The sequence below is a fragment of the Somniosus microcephalus genome, chromosome 6 (assembly GCF_052327205.1).
Source record: "Somniosus microcephalus isolate GS21.2 chromosome 6, FLI_Smic_1.0, whole genome shotgun sequence".
In the NCBI taxonomy this organism is placed as follows: Eukaryota; Metazoa; Chordata; class Chondrichthyes; order Squaliformes; family Somniosidae; genus Somniosus; species Somniosus microcephalus.
In genome coordinates, this window is record NC_140992.1 from 92,921,298 (window position 1) to 92,935,265 (window position 13,968).

Here is a 13,968-nt window from a genome sequence, read left to right on the forward strand (position 1 = left end):
TGTTCTAAATTCCCCAGTGAAAGAATGTGTACAAGTGCACTGTCATATGACGATGTCCTTTTTTATATTTGTAAGTAAATGTCAGTCAATGCCTTTGAATATGAGGAAACTGTCTATATTTTCCTGTTTTAAAATTGAGACAATGCCAATTCCAAGTTGATAGTGCAGGGAAATCCAGTCCATCTCATGAGAGTATTTGCAATCATGTCATGATGCCCTCAATCATATTTCAACGGATGCTTGGAAGCCAGCCAGTATGTATGGTTATCTACAGGCACGACTCTTGAAGAGGGTAAATTAAACTCAAATGTTGCACGTTGAGATAGCACAATGGGGCATGACATCCTGCTCAGCTCACAATTGAGGGTGTTTATCTACTACTGCTATGCTGGACCTTGCAAATGTTCTGAAAGCACCATTTAACAGACCATCGCTTATCAAGGCTTCTTATAGGGATCCTGCTTGTAGTTATCAGAACCTGTTTGCCTGTGGAGACGTGTGTGACTGCACTCACTGCGGGTTTTGATGTGTGCCTGCAAGCAAAGTTCTCTTATTATGTTGGTTTGAAAAAAAGGGTTTGCCTTATCAGTACTGGAATCAATCCTAATGAACTAATAATTGATGTTTTGTGGTGTTGCGATGTGCAAAAATATTTGTGCCATGCAAAGTAAATCCTTTCAGCAGCTGTGTGCATCTGTTTGGAATACCAGAAGCCGAGTTCAGTATAAATCACTGCCACTGCGAGCCTCATGTTCTTGCCCCAGGGTTCTCTCATGCATTTTTAATGGCTCTTTGGAACTGAATATCTTGACATTGACATGTACTGGTTTCAGGAATGACAGCTGTGAATCTGAGGGTTTGAGCACATAACTCACATAAGACTTGGAGTTTCTGAAACGTTGGCAGCACATGGATAGCATGTTGAGGCTGAAATTGGTCTTGGCCGGTAGCGCAGAACAGGCGATAGCAAATTGGCAGCCCGTTTCACACCCCACCTGTTTTTCTTATTCATTGATTTCAATGGAAAGGAAAATCATTCTGGGTGATGCTAATTCACTCTCTCCCATTTTCTGCAACTGTCCAAGACCAATTTCACCCCCACAGTATCTGAAAATACAGTTGCTGTCAACTTGAAGGTGTTTAGTTAAAACATAAAAGACTTATTTTAATCTTATGACATAGGCTAGTGTAGAATCAGCTAACAATGCACCTCGCTTGGTTTGTGATGCCAGACTGTTATCAGTTTTTTAAATTAATTTTTTCTACCACACCCTTAATTTAGCTGATCCCATATCCCTTTGGGATAGTTGGAGTGACGGATTCTCATTTCTGACCTTGTATGTCAGCTGACTGGGAAATGGAGCCATGGTGGAATCAGGTGCAATGTGCAGTTATGATCTGTTCAGCCCTGCCCACAGTCGGAATGCCAACACTATTGCATTAGCAAGAGCGGCACTCTGCTTAAAATCAATAGTTGATTTTTAAATATATAGGCCTAGAAATTCGGTGGGGCCCCGTTTGGGGCACCAAGCTCGCCTGGGCGCTGGAATTACCGCTCCGGACGGAGCCGCTTGCGCCAGCCCGATATTCAGTTTCAGCGCCCCAAACGGAAGCGCGGCGCTACTCGAGGCGCCCCGCATCCCTCTTGAGGCGCTGCAACTGAATATCGCAGCGCAACGTGCCGCAGCGCCACGCTGCGGTACTGCAGGCCTTCCTCCCCTTCTTAAAGGGGAGGGGCCTGCTGCAGCGCGATCAGAGATCGAGAGTGCCGGCAAAAGAGCCCGGCACCGAGGAGAAGTGCCGGGCTCTTGGGACACAGCTGGCACTGCCCGGGGTGGGGGGGCTCAGGAGGCCGGGGACAGCGGCGCGAGGAGGTGCTGGCAGGCGGCCAGCAAAAAAAATGGCCGCCCCGCACCTCCCCTTTAATTAGCGCCACTACCGCCGCAGGTAGGCCCCCCTGAACCGGTCACAAATGCGACTGGCGTTACAGCGGGGGGCGCGACCAAATATTGCGATCGGGGCACTGCGCACACCAATGACGTCATCGGTGGCGGCACAGCGCTACAGGCTAACGCCGCCATTAGCGCCCCGCTAAATTTCGCGGGAGGCGTGGCCAGTGGCGCTAAACCCACTAAGTACACTCTTTGGGCGCTAACTGGTAGCGCAGCCCACTGAATTTCTAGGCCATATAGTTTTACTTAGCAGTGTTGATAGTTGTAACAGAATTTTTTTCTGCTACTTTCTGCCAAGAGTGGCAGTGTAAAGCTAGCAGTGCAAGCCAGAAGTATGAGTAGAGATTGAGAATGCTGAGTTCCTCCCCCATTTTGTACTAAGTGACCACTTCCAGCCAGGCATAACATCAGCACTCAGCAGCTTTGCTGGAAACCGGCAAGATGCTGATTTTAATATTATAATGCGCAGGGTAATAAGCTGCCGAGGGTGGCACAAATACATCTAGTGTTGTGTCACATGCAGACCTCCACTTACGCTCCATTGCAGGCATGGTATTGTCATTGGCAGTGAAGGCCGCCATTGCCCTCAGTTTCTACATGCTAGGGTCCTATGCTTGCTTGCTTAGATAGGAATGAGTGATGTTGCTGTGAAGTATCTGGTGAAATTGCTCCTATTTTACTCTCCCGAGAAAGGAAAGAAAACTATTTACATTGGTTAAATCACACGCAAAACAAGTTCTTGTCACGTATATTCTGATGCTTGAGAAGAATGAATGAGGTCACAGATATTCATGCATACTTGAAGCCTTGCCCTTTGGGGTTTACTGTATTCATTGACATGGATTGCCACCTTCTCCCATGTATTTTGGACCACTCTACTATGAGGACTAATACCTTGGGTGCCAAACATAACTGCCCTCTTGATATCCACTTGCTGACCAGGACCTCAGTGCTTCCACCTGAGAACCATGGGGCGTTTGGTACTTCTACTTTAGTCTGGTCCATCTTCTACACTATTCCAATGTGAATCTTACCTCAAACCTTTCCCGCTTTAGAAACCAAATGCAGGTGTTTACAGTGGTGACCTCTCAATACAGGTATTGCACACACTGCTAGCTCGCTTGTTTAAAGTTAATGAGTGTAAAATGGAATTTTGAATGTGGCTGCTTCCAAACAAATTGGCAATTGTGAAGCTCGCTGTGCCCCCCTCTGTCCCCAGTACACACCGCGACTGAAGATGTTATTTTCTGTAATTGTTTATATATGCTAATTTGGTTTTGGATGCCTGTCAATCTTTTTTTTTCAAGAACTTGTAGGTGGGGGTGCCAGGGGAATGATGGTTCAGCACCATAGCTGCTCGGCAAATCCCTGTGCTTATTAGAGTCAATCTGCATCTCTTGTGTGCCAACTAGCCTCTGACTAAATATCACAAAAATCACACATAACAGGGTCCTGGGGAATAAAATAAGGGGAAAGAAGTTGTTTCTTAGTAATAATCTCTTGCACTGCAAGCAGTGTGGCTTTTGGAGAAGAAACATCAGAGCATAATACAGGATGAAAGGAGCTTTCAATTATGTTGTTACATTTGATGCAGTCCACGCTTCCCTTTTATGCTTGTTCTGTGGAAAAAGAGATTATTTACTGACCACGTCTTGTGTCTATTTTCCTCCTATCACATGACTTCGGGTGTACTTGTTTCAGGATTTTATCACTACCAAAGTCTGCTGGAATCACCAGTGGTCAACTGTGTATTGCAGTGTAATTAGATTGCCAAGAAAATGTATGCTTGGTTCAAGATTTCTGCACACTGCTCAGCATCGCCATTTTACACACTTGGACCTGATAGAGGACAATTTGACTTTTGTTCTCGTGCTTTAATTGAAGGAATAGTCCAAAGTAGTAACAAGGAGTCACCCACTGGTACCTCACCTGCTGTTGGAAGCCAGAATGACGAGGAGTATTGCACGTCCCACACAAGAACAGCAAACTTTAGGAATTTAGGCTTAAGAAACATATGCAAAGGCAATTTTAGGTCTCATTCTTTGAGGAGTTGAGCTAACAGGTTTGCTGAACAATGAATGATTTAATTTATACAAGCAAGACAAGGGAAACCATTATGCTTTTTGCCAGGCTTGAAAACTCTACACTTAGATGATAATGACTCCTTATTCTGGATTTGCATTGTGTAATCTTTTAGTCTTTGTTGACAAGATGTTTCCAGTGGTAGATGGAACAAATATAGTTGTCAGTGTTAAAAATTTTATGCAGTTCATAAAGAATTAAATGGTACATTGCAGCTCAAAATTGATACAGGAAAGGAAATATATAGTCAAGAGATATAGTGCAGTGAAGAGGTTCACTATACCATTTTACTAAAGAGCTCTTTGAGAATTGGAAAAGGAAGGTATATATTGGTAATCTAGCCTTTTAAAAAATCCTGAGAATATATATTACTGACTTTTTATTAAATGGTGAGAAAAAAGACCAGTGAATATTGTGGCCTGTGACCCTCAAGCCTTTGTTCTGCCATGCTTTTGAACTAAACGATTTGCCAATTTTTTTCCATTAGGAGAAATTATTAATTTCCTCATACCCTACATTAAGTCTTGAACTGGACAGAACAATGTGAAGCCAAATGACATAGATCAATATGCCAGTCGTAAGGCGAGTGTTTTTTTAAGCAACATTTGGGTCATAATATGTATCAATTAAAAGCATGACATTGTTTAATAGCATAACATCAAAGCTGCATACACCTGTGTTTAGGTTGATGACTATATAAATGATGAATATAAATGCACTTTGGCCATTTGTCTGCAGACAGTTATCACAGTCAAGAGTTACCATTTTGTTGAAAATCTTTTTTGTGGGCTCACAAAGACCCTTTATAAACTAATCAATAGTTAAATAGAGCTTAACCTATTCTGAACTTTTCTAAATATATAAAATAAAGTGGTTCTTAGTGTTGAAACAGGCACTTTCAGTAAAGAGGTATGTATCTTCATGTACTGTTAAAAGAATAGAAGAGAATCATTCTGTTAGATAATCAATATAACATTAAGCCAAACATAACTTAAGATACTATTAAACTGGATGGGATGCTAAACTTGATAAAACAGTCTGGATCAAATGTATTCTAATTTTTGTGTTTCTAGAATTTTATTCTGAAGTGTTATGCCAGGGTTTGAGGGTTAATGTGGAATTGGAAAACATTCTACCTGAATAGAAAAAATGTATTTTTGTGACGCTAGCATCAGTCTGCACTGTATTCAGTCTCGTACACTTTCTCAATATAAAGTTACCTGTAACAGGAGGTCCAGACTGTGGCTACATGCAGCACGTAACCTCCTCCCACCCCTGCACCAGCCTTTGAAGCCCAGGTAACACCATCCTATTTGCACTTATAGGCCTGTAATTTCATCAGAATTTCCATTTACGTGCATAAACAAGGTGTCCATCAAAGTTACAGTGGCGGAGTGAGAGAAGCCCGGAGGAAATCCACTCCTTACCTGTTACTAAGTTGCCCAAGCTCATGGTTGTACAAACAGCTGCCTTTGAAGGACAACAAATAAATTGGACAGTAGCCCAGCATAACTTCACAAGAAAAAGTGTGTTATTGTTATTGGAGCGTGTTTCATCATCTGATCTGACTGCCATCTGTTCAAGCGTCCGACCAGCTTGTAAGCAATGGGAATCTAACAGCATGGGATGAGGGCTGCTGGCAACTTCTAACAGCTTACAATGAAAAGTTCTACTGTAGCAATATAATGGTACATTTTTTTAATTTTACCTTGATGGAATAAATGCATTGTTATCAATCATAGGAATCACAGAAATACAGTTACAGTGACAGAGCGGGAGAAGACCTGAGGACATCACCGGCAATAATTTCTGTAACAGTTTTTAGTGAGATGCACTGAAAGTTTTGTATTGGTATTTATCAGGCACAGTTTTACAGTAAACCATAAAAATGATCGACTCTGTGCAGTACTGGTGTCTGGTTCTGTGCTGAATTGATGCATTCTGTGTAAACCGGAAAGCCTTGGTATAAAGTGGCAGCTTGCACGGTGTGGTGGTGCAAATTGCCGTTTTCCCAATGTTTCCGTATATGTGCACATTGATATTTGCTGCTATCTGTAAAGCACTCTGGAGTACTGTGATACATTAGTGTGAATTCAGTCCCCGAGGTAAACATCCAGAATGCCGACATCCAAAATACCAACCAATTCCATTCCACAGGTGACTCATCTGTTGCCCTAACAACCCAGGAACCATTTTGTACCATACAAAGTTTGATTTATTTTTGTCTTCATTTTTATAACCAATCTTAAACATACATTTATCCAACATATCCACAACTCGGGTGTGTGGGGGAGGGGAAACGTTATATTTTCTAGTCTTTAAGTCTGTTATCTATGAATTTATACCATCTAGTTCACCTTAATACAGTGCAAATTAACTAACATGCATATATCCATGAGTAGATACAATGTGTATCAAGCAGTTTTAGAACCCAGCTTTACTATACACAGGCTGTAATGCTAGCATCAGTCTGCACTGTACACAACCACGTACGCTTTCTCAAATATGGCTACACGCAGCCCCTGACCCCCCCCCCCCCCCCCCCAAAGCATTTGAAGCCCAAGTAACTCCATCCTATTTGCATTTGTACGCCTGGTATATCCATGCGGGCTCTCCCAATTTATTGCCATCACTACAGTGGGAGATTGGTGGAAAGGCTGAAGAAACAGTATAAATGGTTACCCATTTTTGCAGGGGTTCCACTGAACTTCCGCTGCACAGTTACAGCATGAGATCTGAAGAAGTCTGTGGAAATTCTGCCCTATTCTCATTCGGTGGATTGTGCTGTTTGAAATTTGCGACCCCACAGGTTTGGAAAAGGCTGCTGTTAGCATTGTTGCCTCGTTGGTGTAACCACCAAGACCTGTTACTATCGACGACTTGAGATATGAGCAATTTAATGGGAGCATGGATTTAAACTTTATATGTGACCCACAAGGTTCCTTGGTACACACCTACGCCACCCATAAAGTGAAAAAGCCTATACAGCCCTTGCCTTTAATGTCTAATGATTCTCTTCTCTTTTTTCAGGATGTGGACACTGTCCCAGCAAGAACTCGGAAACCTGTCATTAGTGGCTTTTGGTGCCTGACACTTGGATTGGTTATTCTTCTTTCTGGACTAGTCTTGGGGGCAGTATATGTCTACAAGCACTACTTTATTACTCGGGTATAGTATATATTTTATTGACTGAAAATATAATTCTTAAAGTATGAAAACAAAATGTTTGACTATAATGAAATGACACAGTAACTTCAAACATTCAACAAGGATTCAGCATTACCAGTGTGAGGCATTGATTAGCAAGAGATATCGAGGCCGATTTTCATTTCCCTAACGTCACGTTCATGCTGAAAAACAGAGCGGTAGGCCGATGATTTTTAAACAAAACCTACCGCTCACTGGTGCCCAAAGCCCACTCGACTTGATTTTTGAGCAAGCCTCAAAATGGGTGGCCAGTGCGCTCACCCAAAATGAGGTGTGAGCCTTGTTAAAATAGGACCCCAACATAATTCTCAGGTGCCTGCTGGTACTGGACATAGAGCAGCCTAACCAGTGGTCCCTAAAGGGTCCGCTGGAGCCTGCTCTCAAATGCCCCAAAATAACCTTTGGCGCTGATTTTTGTGTAGCCAAGAGGAGCACACTGTCGGTCCTTTTTATGCCTTTCTCCCCCACTCCCCAACACCATTGCCTTGCCCCTCCCCTGTAAGAGTGCACTTCCAGCTCGGCACCACAGAAGAGTTGCCAGATTCCCGCCCCTCCCAATCCACAAGATGCCTATCAGTGCTCATTGAGCAGTGGCTGCTCACTGATAATATGCAGATGAGGACCGACTGTGAAAACAGTTTGGGTCTCCCACTAGTCCCTGGTGAAATTGGGCAGGGGTAGCACGTGCCTCACCCACTACTCACCCGATTTGCACTACAGTTGAAATTCGCCCTCGTCTAGTCAAGTGTAAGTCCAATAATGATCCAGTGAACTGGTGCTGTATATACTCACGCCACCCTCTTCTAATAGAATATGTTCATAAGTACTGTTTCAGTTAAAAATGTTTATGAATGTGTTCTCTTATAATTAATGTCTACATCTGGAACTGTTGTATCTGTGTGTTGATAGAGACACTGAAGACAGGAGTTGGTTTCATAGGTGTTTACTAAACAAAGTCTGGAGGGGAACTAACTGATACAACACAATATACAGGCTTATATAGCCCGAGTGGCCATTACCGGCATTACAGTACACATGGGGCTCTTAAAGGCACATACACTACAATTCCTCCCCTTTTAGCCAACCAGTACATAATACTTTAAGTAATTATTAATTACATGTTACAAGAAAAATAATCTACACATTGCTGCAGTTAATTAATTATAAGTCAGTCTCTCTGGAGGCTTCCTGACTCGGTCCGGATAACGCCTCGGTGGTGTAGTAGTTTCTGGTGGTGTAGTAGGTTCTTTTGGCAAGGCTGATTTGGCTTGAATGCCAGTGTCGGGTTCATCGGGTTCCAGTATCACTGGATTGGAGGTAGATATGGTTATCTCTACTTCATCGTTAGGCGTATAGAGTTGTGGTGTAGGTTGTCCCTTTTTGGATGACTATGATTTGGTCAGCATGGCGCCTTATTATGCTTTCTCCGATGTCCACGGTATACATCAGCGGTCCTAGTCGTGTGCAGATAGTTCCAGGCTGCCATTTCTCGGTATGGTAGTCCCGGGCCAAAACTTGTTGACCTATCTGGAAGGTTCTAGTTGGCCTTTCATTCATGCCTTGAAATTGCCGGTTCTCCACGTCCCTTCTGATGTTGGGCTTGATCAAATCCAGCCGGCATCTTAGGCTTCCATTGAAGAACATCATGGCAGGAGTTTGGTTTGTAACCATATGTGTTGCATTCCTGTATGCGAACAAAAAGTTATCCACCTTGTGCTGAAGTTTTATGTCTTCATTACCCATGGCCTTTATGGCCTTCTTGAAGGTCTGGACAAACCTTTCAGCCAATCCATTGGTGGCGGGATGGTATGGGGCGGACGTGTAGTGCTTAACCCCATTGTTTTTTAAGAACTTCCTGAATTCTTCGGACACAAATTGCGGTCCATTATCAGAACAGATCTGTTACAGCAGCCCATTCCTGGCAAATATGGTCCTTAATACTGTGATGGTTTTTTCCGTGGTGGTGGAGGACATCTTTATTACCTCCGGCCACTTGGAGTGTGCATCAACCGCGATTAAGAACATTGAGTCCATAAATGGACCGGCAAAGTCGATGTGTATCATTTGCCAGGGAGATGAGGGCCACTCCCATGGATGTAGAGGGGCTTTGGGTGGAGCGTTTTGGACCTTCTGGCATCCTAGGCAGCTCTTGGCCATTTCTTCGATGTCTCCATCGATACCTGGCCACCATACAAACGCCCTGGCTAGATTCTTCATTTTCACTCCACCCAGATGCCCCTCGTGAAGCTCCTTTAGAACTTTACCCTGGAGTTTGGGTGGAATCACCACTCTGGATCCACACATCAAGGTTCCTCGGCACACTGACAGCTGTTCTCCTCTTTGCGAGAATGCTGGCAACAGTGGTTCGCCATGTGCTGGCCATCCCTTCACTGTTAAATCGTAGACTCGTGAGAGAGTCGGGTCATTTCTAGTTTCCCTTTCAATGGCAGAATTTGTTACTGGTAGACATTCGACTATGGTAGAGTGGAACATCTCCACTGTGTCTACGGTAGGTGCTTCTTCTACCGTTGGCAATGGTAGGCACGATAACCCGTCAGCATTCCCATGCTGTTTTGATCCTTTGTATTCTATGTTGTATTGGTGTGCCCCTAGAAAAAGGGACCACCTCTGTAGCCTTTGCGCTGTCATAATGGGAACACCCTTTTTAGGGTTGAATATGGAGATGAGGGGTTGATGGTCAGTTAACAAGGTAAATTTTTGTCCGTGTAGGTAATGGTTAAATTTCTTCACTCCCCATACCAGGCTGAGTGCTTCCCTGTCGATTTGGGCATAGTTACGCTCAGCTGAGTTCAATGAGCGTGACGCAAAAGCTATCGGCCGTTCCGAGCCATCAGGGAATTTATGCGATAATACTGCTCCTACGCCGTAAGGGGATGCATCGCATGCCAGTCTGATTGGCAGTGATGGGTTGTAATGAGCCAAAACTTCTTTGGACGTGATTAAGTCTTTGCATTTATGGAAGGCACGTTTACAGTCTTCGCTCCATTTCCAAATTACTCCTGTTTGTAGCAGTTCATTAAGAGGGTGTAGAAGAGTTGATAAGTTCGGTAACAATTTATGATAGTAATTTATTAATCCCAGGAATGACCTTAATTGTGAAACATTTTCAGGTGCTGAGGCTTTTATGACCGCTTCAATTTTTTCAGGTGACTTATGCAACCCTTCCTTATTAATTATGTGGCCACAATATGATATTTGATTTTGGAAAAATTCGCACTTGGGGCGATTTGCTTGTAGGCCCCATTCTCTCAGCCTAGTGAGCACCTGCTCCAAATTGGCAAGGTGCTCGTTGTCGTTTTCTCCTGTTACAAGGATGTTGTCTAGGTAGCATTGAGTCCCCGGAATCCCTTGCAGGACTTGCTCCATAGCTCTTTGCCAGATAGCTGGAGCGGATGCTACTCCGAAAACCAGTCGATTGTACTGGTACAGACCTTTGTGTGTATTTATCGTGAGATTTTTTTAGAGGCCTCTTCAACCTCCATCTGTAGATATGCCTCTGCCAAGTCAATTTTGGTGAAACGTTTCCCTCCGGATAGTGAGGCGAAGATATCTTCTTCTATCCTCGGAAGAGGATACTGTACCGTGTGAAGGACTGGGTTTACAGTCACCTTGAAGTCTCCACAGATGCGAATTTTTCTCTGTTCTTCAGATTTATCATTATTCAATGCTTTCTTCATGACTGGAACGATGGGTGTTGCCCACTCGCTCCAATCTATTTTGGATAATACGCCTGCCTTTTCCAAATTCTCCAGCTCTGCCTCGACTGCTGGACGAATTGCGTGTGGCACCGGTCTTGCCTTAAAAAACTTGGGAATTGCTGCATCTTCCACTTTTATTGAGGCGGTGATGCCTTTCAAGGTTCCTAGTTTCACTTGAAACACTTCTTTGGCGTTGGCCAAGATGTCTTTTAATCGTTCAGGTATGACGTCATCATCGTTTTTTTTCTTACTGGTCACCGTCAGTGCCTGAATGGAGTGCCAGTCTAAACGTATTTTCCTGATCCATTCACGTCCCAACAGCGGTGGACCACCATCTTATAGAATGTATAAATACAACTTTTGTATTTCCTTGCCGTTGTATACAACAGGCACCTTTATTTTTCCTTTGGGGTATACTTTCTGCCCGTATATGTTTTCAAGATAATGGATGTGTCTTTTAAAGGTATATGCGGAAATAGCCGCTCGTAATCCCGTCGATTTATGACGGTCAGAGCTGATCCTGTATCTAGCTCCATTTTAACTGGGGACCCTGCTATCGTGAGGGTAACCCAAATGGTCTGGTAATCATCTTTGGCAATTACATTATGTAATTTGAGACAGCTTAGTCTCTTGTTTTCGGAGTCGCTATCGCTCTTCTGGTCTTCGGAGCTGCTGTCCGTCATCATTTGTACCTTTCTGTACTTTTCTTTATTGATTTTTTTTTCCTGTCTGTGGATTTTTTTTGTCCAGATCGGCATACCCGTGCAATGTGTCCAATCTTTCCACATTGCCTGCATGCTTTGTCCTTGAACCAGCAGTCCCTCTGGTCATGGGTGGATCTGTCGCAGCGATAACATCTTTCGAAACCCTGTGTCATTTCATGGGTGCCGAAGTCCTGTGTCTTTTGTTGTATCTCTGCAGCTCCTCTTGCGGCTGCTTCGTATGATACAGCCATAATGAAAGCCTTGTCCAGTGTTAAATCTTTTTCAGAAAGCAGCCTTTTCTGTGTTCCTTCACTTACGAGACCGCAGACGAATTTGTCTCGAAGATAATCTGCTAGTCCTGCCCCGAATTGGCCGTGTTTTGATAGCTTTCTTAATTCGGTGAGGTAATCAGCATTACTTTCATTCTTGTGTTGATTTCTCTTGAAGAATTTGAATCGTTCCGCTATCAGCAGCAGTGTTGGGTTTAAGTGCTCCTGTAGGGTATCAACAATTTCTTTAAAATTCTTGTCCTTTGGTTTGGCTGGAGTGATTAAATTTCGTAACGGCCCGTATGTCTTTGCGCCCATTAGATTTAGCAGTACTGAAGCTTTTTTTTCATCTTCTATTCCATTTGCGGTGCAATATACCTCCACTCTTTCCACATATGTGGTCCAATCCTTTATCTCATTATCAAAAGCATCAATATTGCCAGACTTAGGCATCCTAGAAATAAAATGGTGCTTCCCGCGCTTTTCTTTCTTTTCTGCAGAAAAGATATGGCGCTTCCCCGCTGCTGCTGCCAATGGCGACGCTGTTTCCCGCGGTTTCCGTTCTTTTTATTTATTTATTTACAGTTGGAGACTCGTTCCCGCCGGACTCTCTCTCTAGGTCTGAATGCCGACCTGCTTGCAGCGCCGGCCGTCTCCCAAGTGCTCCCTCCCCGTCTGTTACTGCTTGCCTCTGCCTTCACTGCTTGGCCTCGCTACAGAGCCAGCCGCTGGAGCCCCAGCCCGACGCCCAGGAAGGATTATTGCAGTACCTGCCACCAGCTCGGCTAGCTGGTGAAACCACAGCTTTTTCTTTTTCTTGCTTTTTTTATTCAACTTTGGACGCCAGAGGAATCGATGTCCTTGAGGTGCTGCCGAATTGCAGGTAAGTCCGTTTCCAATTCATCGCCACTGTTGTGTCTGTGTGTTGATAGAGACACTGAAGACAGGAGTTGGTTTCATAGGTGTTTACTAAACAAAGTCTGGAGGGGAACTAACTGACACAACACAATATACAGGCTTATATAGCCCGAGTGGCCATTACCGGCATTACAGTACACATGGGGCTCTTAAAGGCACATACACTACAGGAACCGAGACCTTCCCTTGACAAAACATGATTATTGATTTATGTTTATGCTGAAATTCCCCTTTTAATGGAATCTTAGAATCATAGAAATTTACGGCACAGAAGGAGGCCATTTGGTTCATCGTGTCTGCACCGGCCGAAAAAGAGCTATCCAGCCTAATCCCACTTTCTAGCTCTTGGTCCTTAACTTTGTAGGTTATAGCACTTCATGTGCATATCCAAGTACTTTTTAAATGTGATGAGGGTCTCTGCCTCTACCACCCTTTCAGGCAGTGAGTTCCAGACCCCCACCACCTCTGGGTGAAAAAGGTTCTCCTCAACTCCCCTCTAATCCTTCTACCAATTACTTGAAATCTATGTCCCCTGGCTATTGACCTCTCTGCTAAGGGAAGTAGGTCCTTCCTATCCACTCTATCCAGGCCCCTCATAATTTTATACACCTCAATTAAGTCGCCCCTCAGCCTCCTCTGTTCCAAAGAAAACAACCCCAGCCTATCCAATCTTTCCTCCTAGCTAAAATTCTCCAGTCCTGGCAACATCCTCGTAAATCTCCTCTGTACTCTCTCTAGTGCAATCGCATCTTTCCTGTAATGTGGTGACCAGAACTGTACGCAGTACTCTAGCTGTGGTCTAACTAGTGTTTTATACAGTTCAAGCATATCCTCCTTGCTCTTATATTCTATGCCTCGGTTAACAAAGGAAAGTATCCCATATGCCTTCTTAACCATCTTATCTACCTGTCCTGCTACCTCGGGGATCTGTGGGCATGCACTCCAAAGTCCCTCTGTTCCTCTACACTTCTCAGTAGCGTACCATTTATTATGTATTCCTTCGCCTTGTTAGCCCTCCCCAAATGCATTACCTCACACTTCTCCGGATTGAATTCCATTTACCATTTTCTGCCCACGTGACCAGTCCATTGATATCTTCCTGCAGTCTATAGCTTTC

General features: G+C 43.8%; 1 protein-coding gene across 1 annotated transcript in view; it reads left to right on the forward strand.

Moving 5' to 3' along the window:
• The window catches only part of LOC147115886 (integral membrane protein 2C-like), a 58,267-nt gene that overhangs the window by 22,543 nt on the left and 21,756 nt on the right, over positions 1-13,968 (forward strand). Inside the window, exon 2 of the mRNA XM_085990539.1 lies at positions 7,065-7,202. Within this exon, the coding sequence (XP_085846665.1) occupies positions 7,065-7,202 (138 nt within the window). The remainder of the gene's footprint in view (positions 1-7,064; positions 7,203-13,968) is intronic.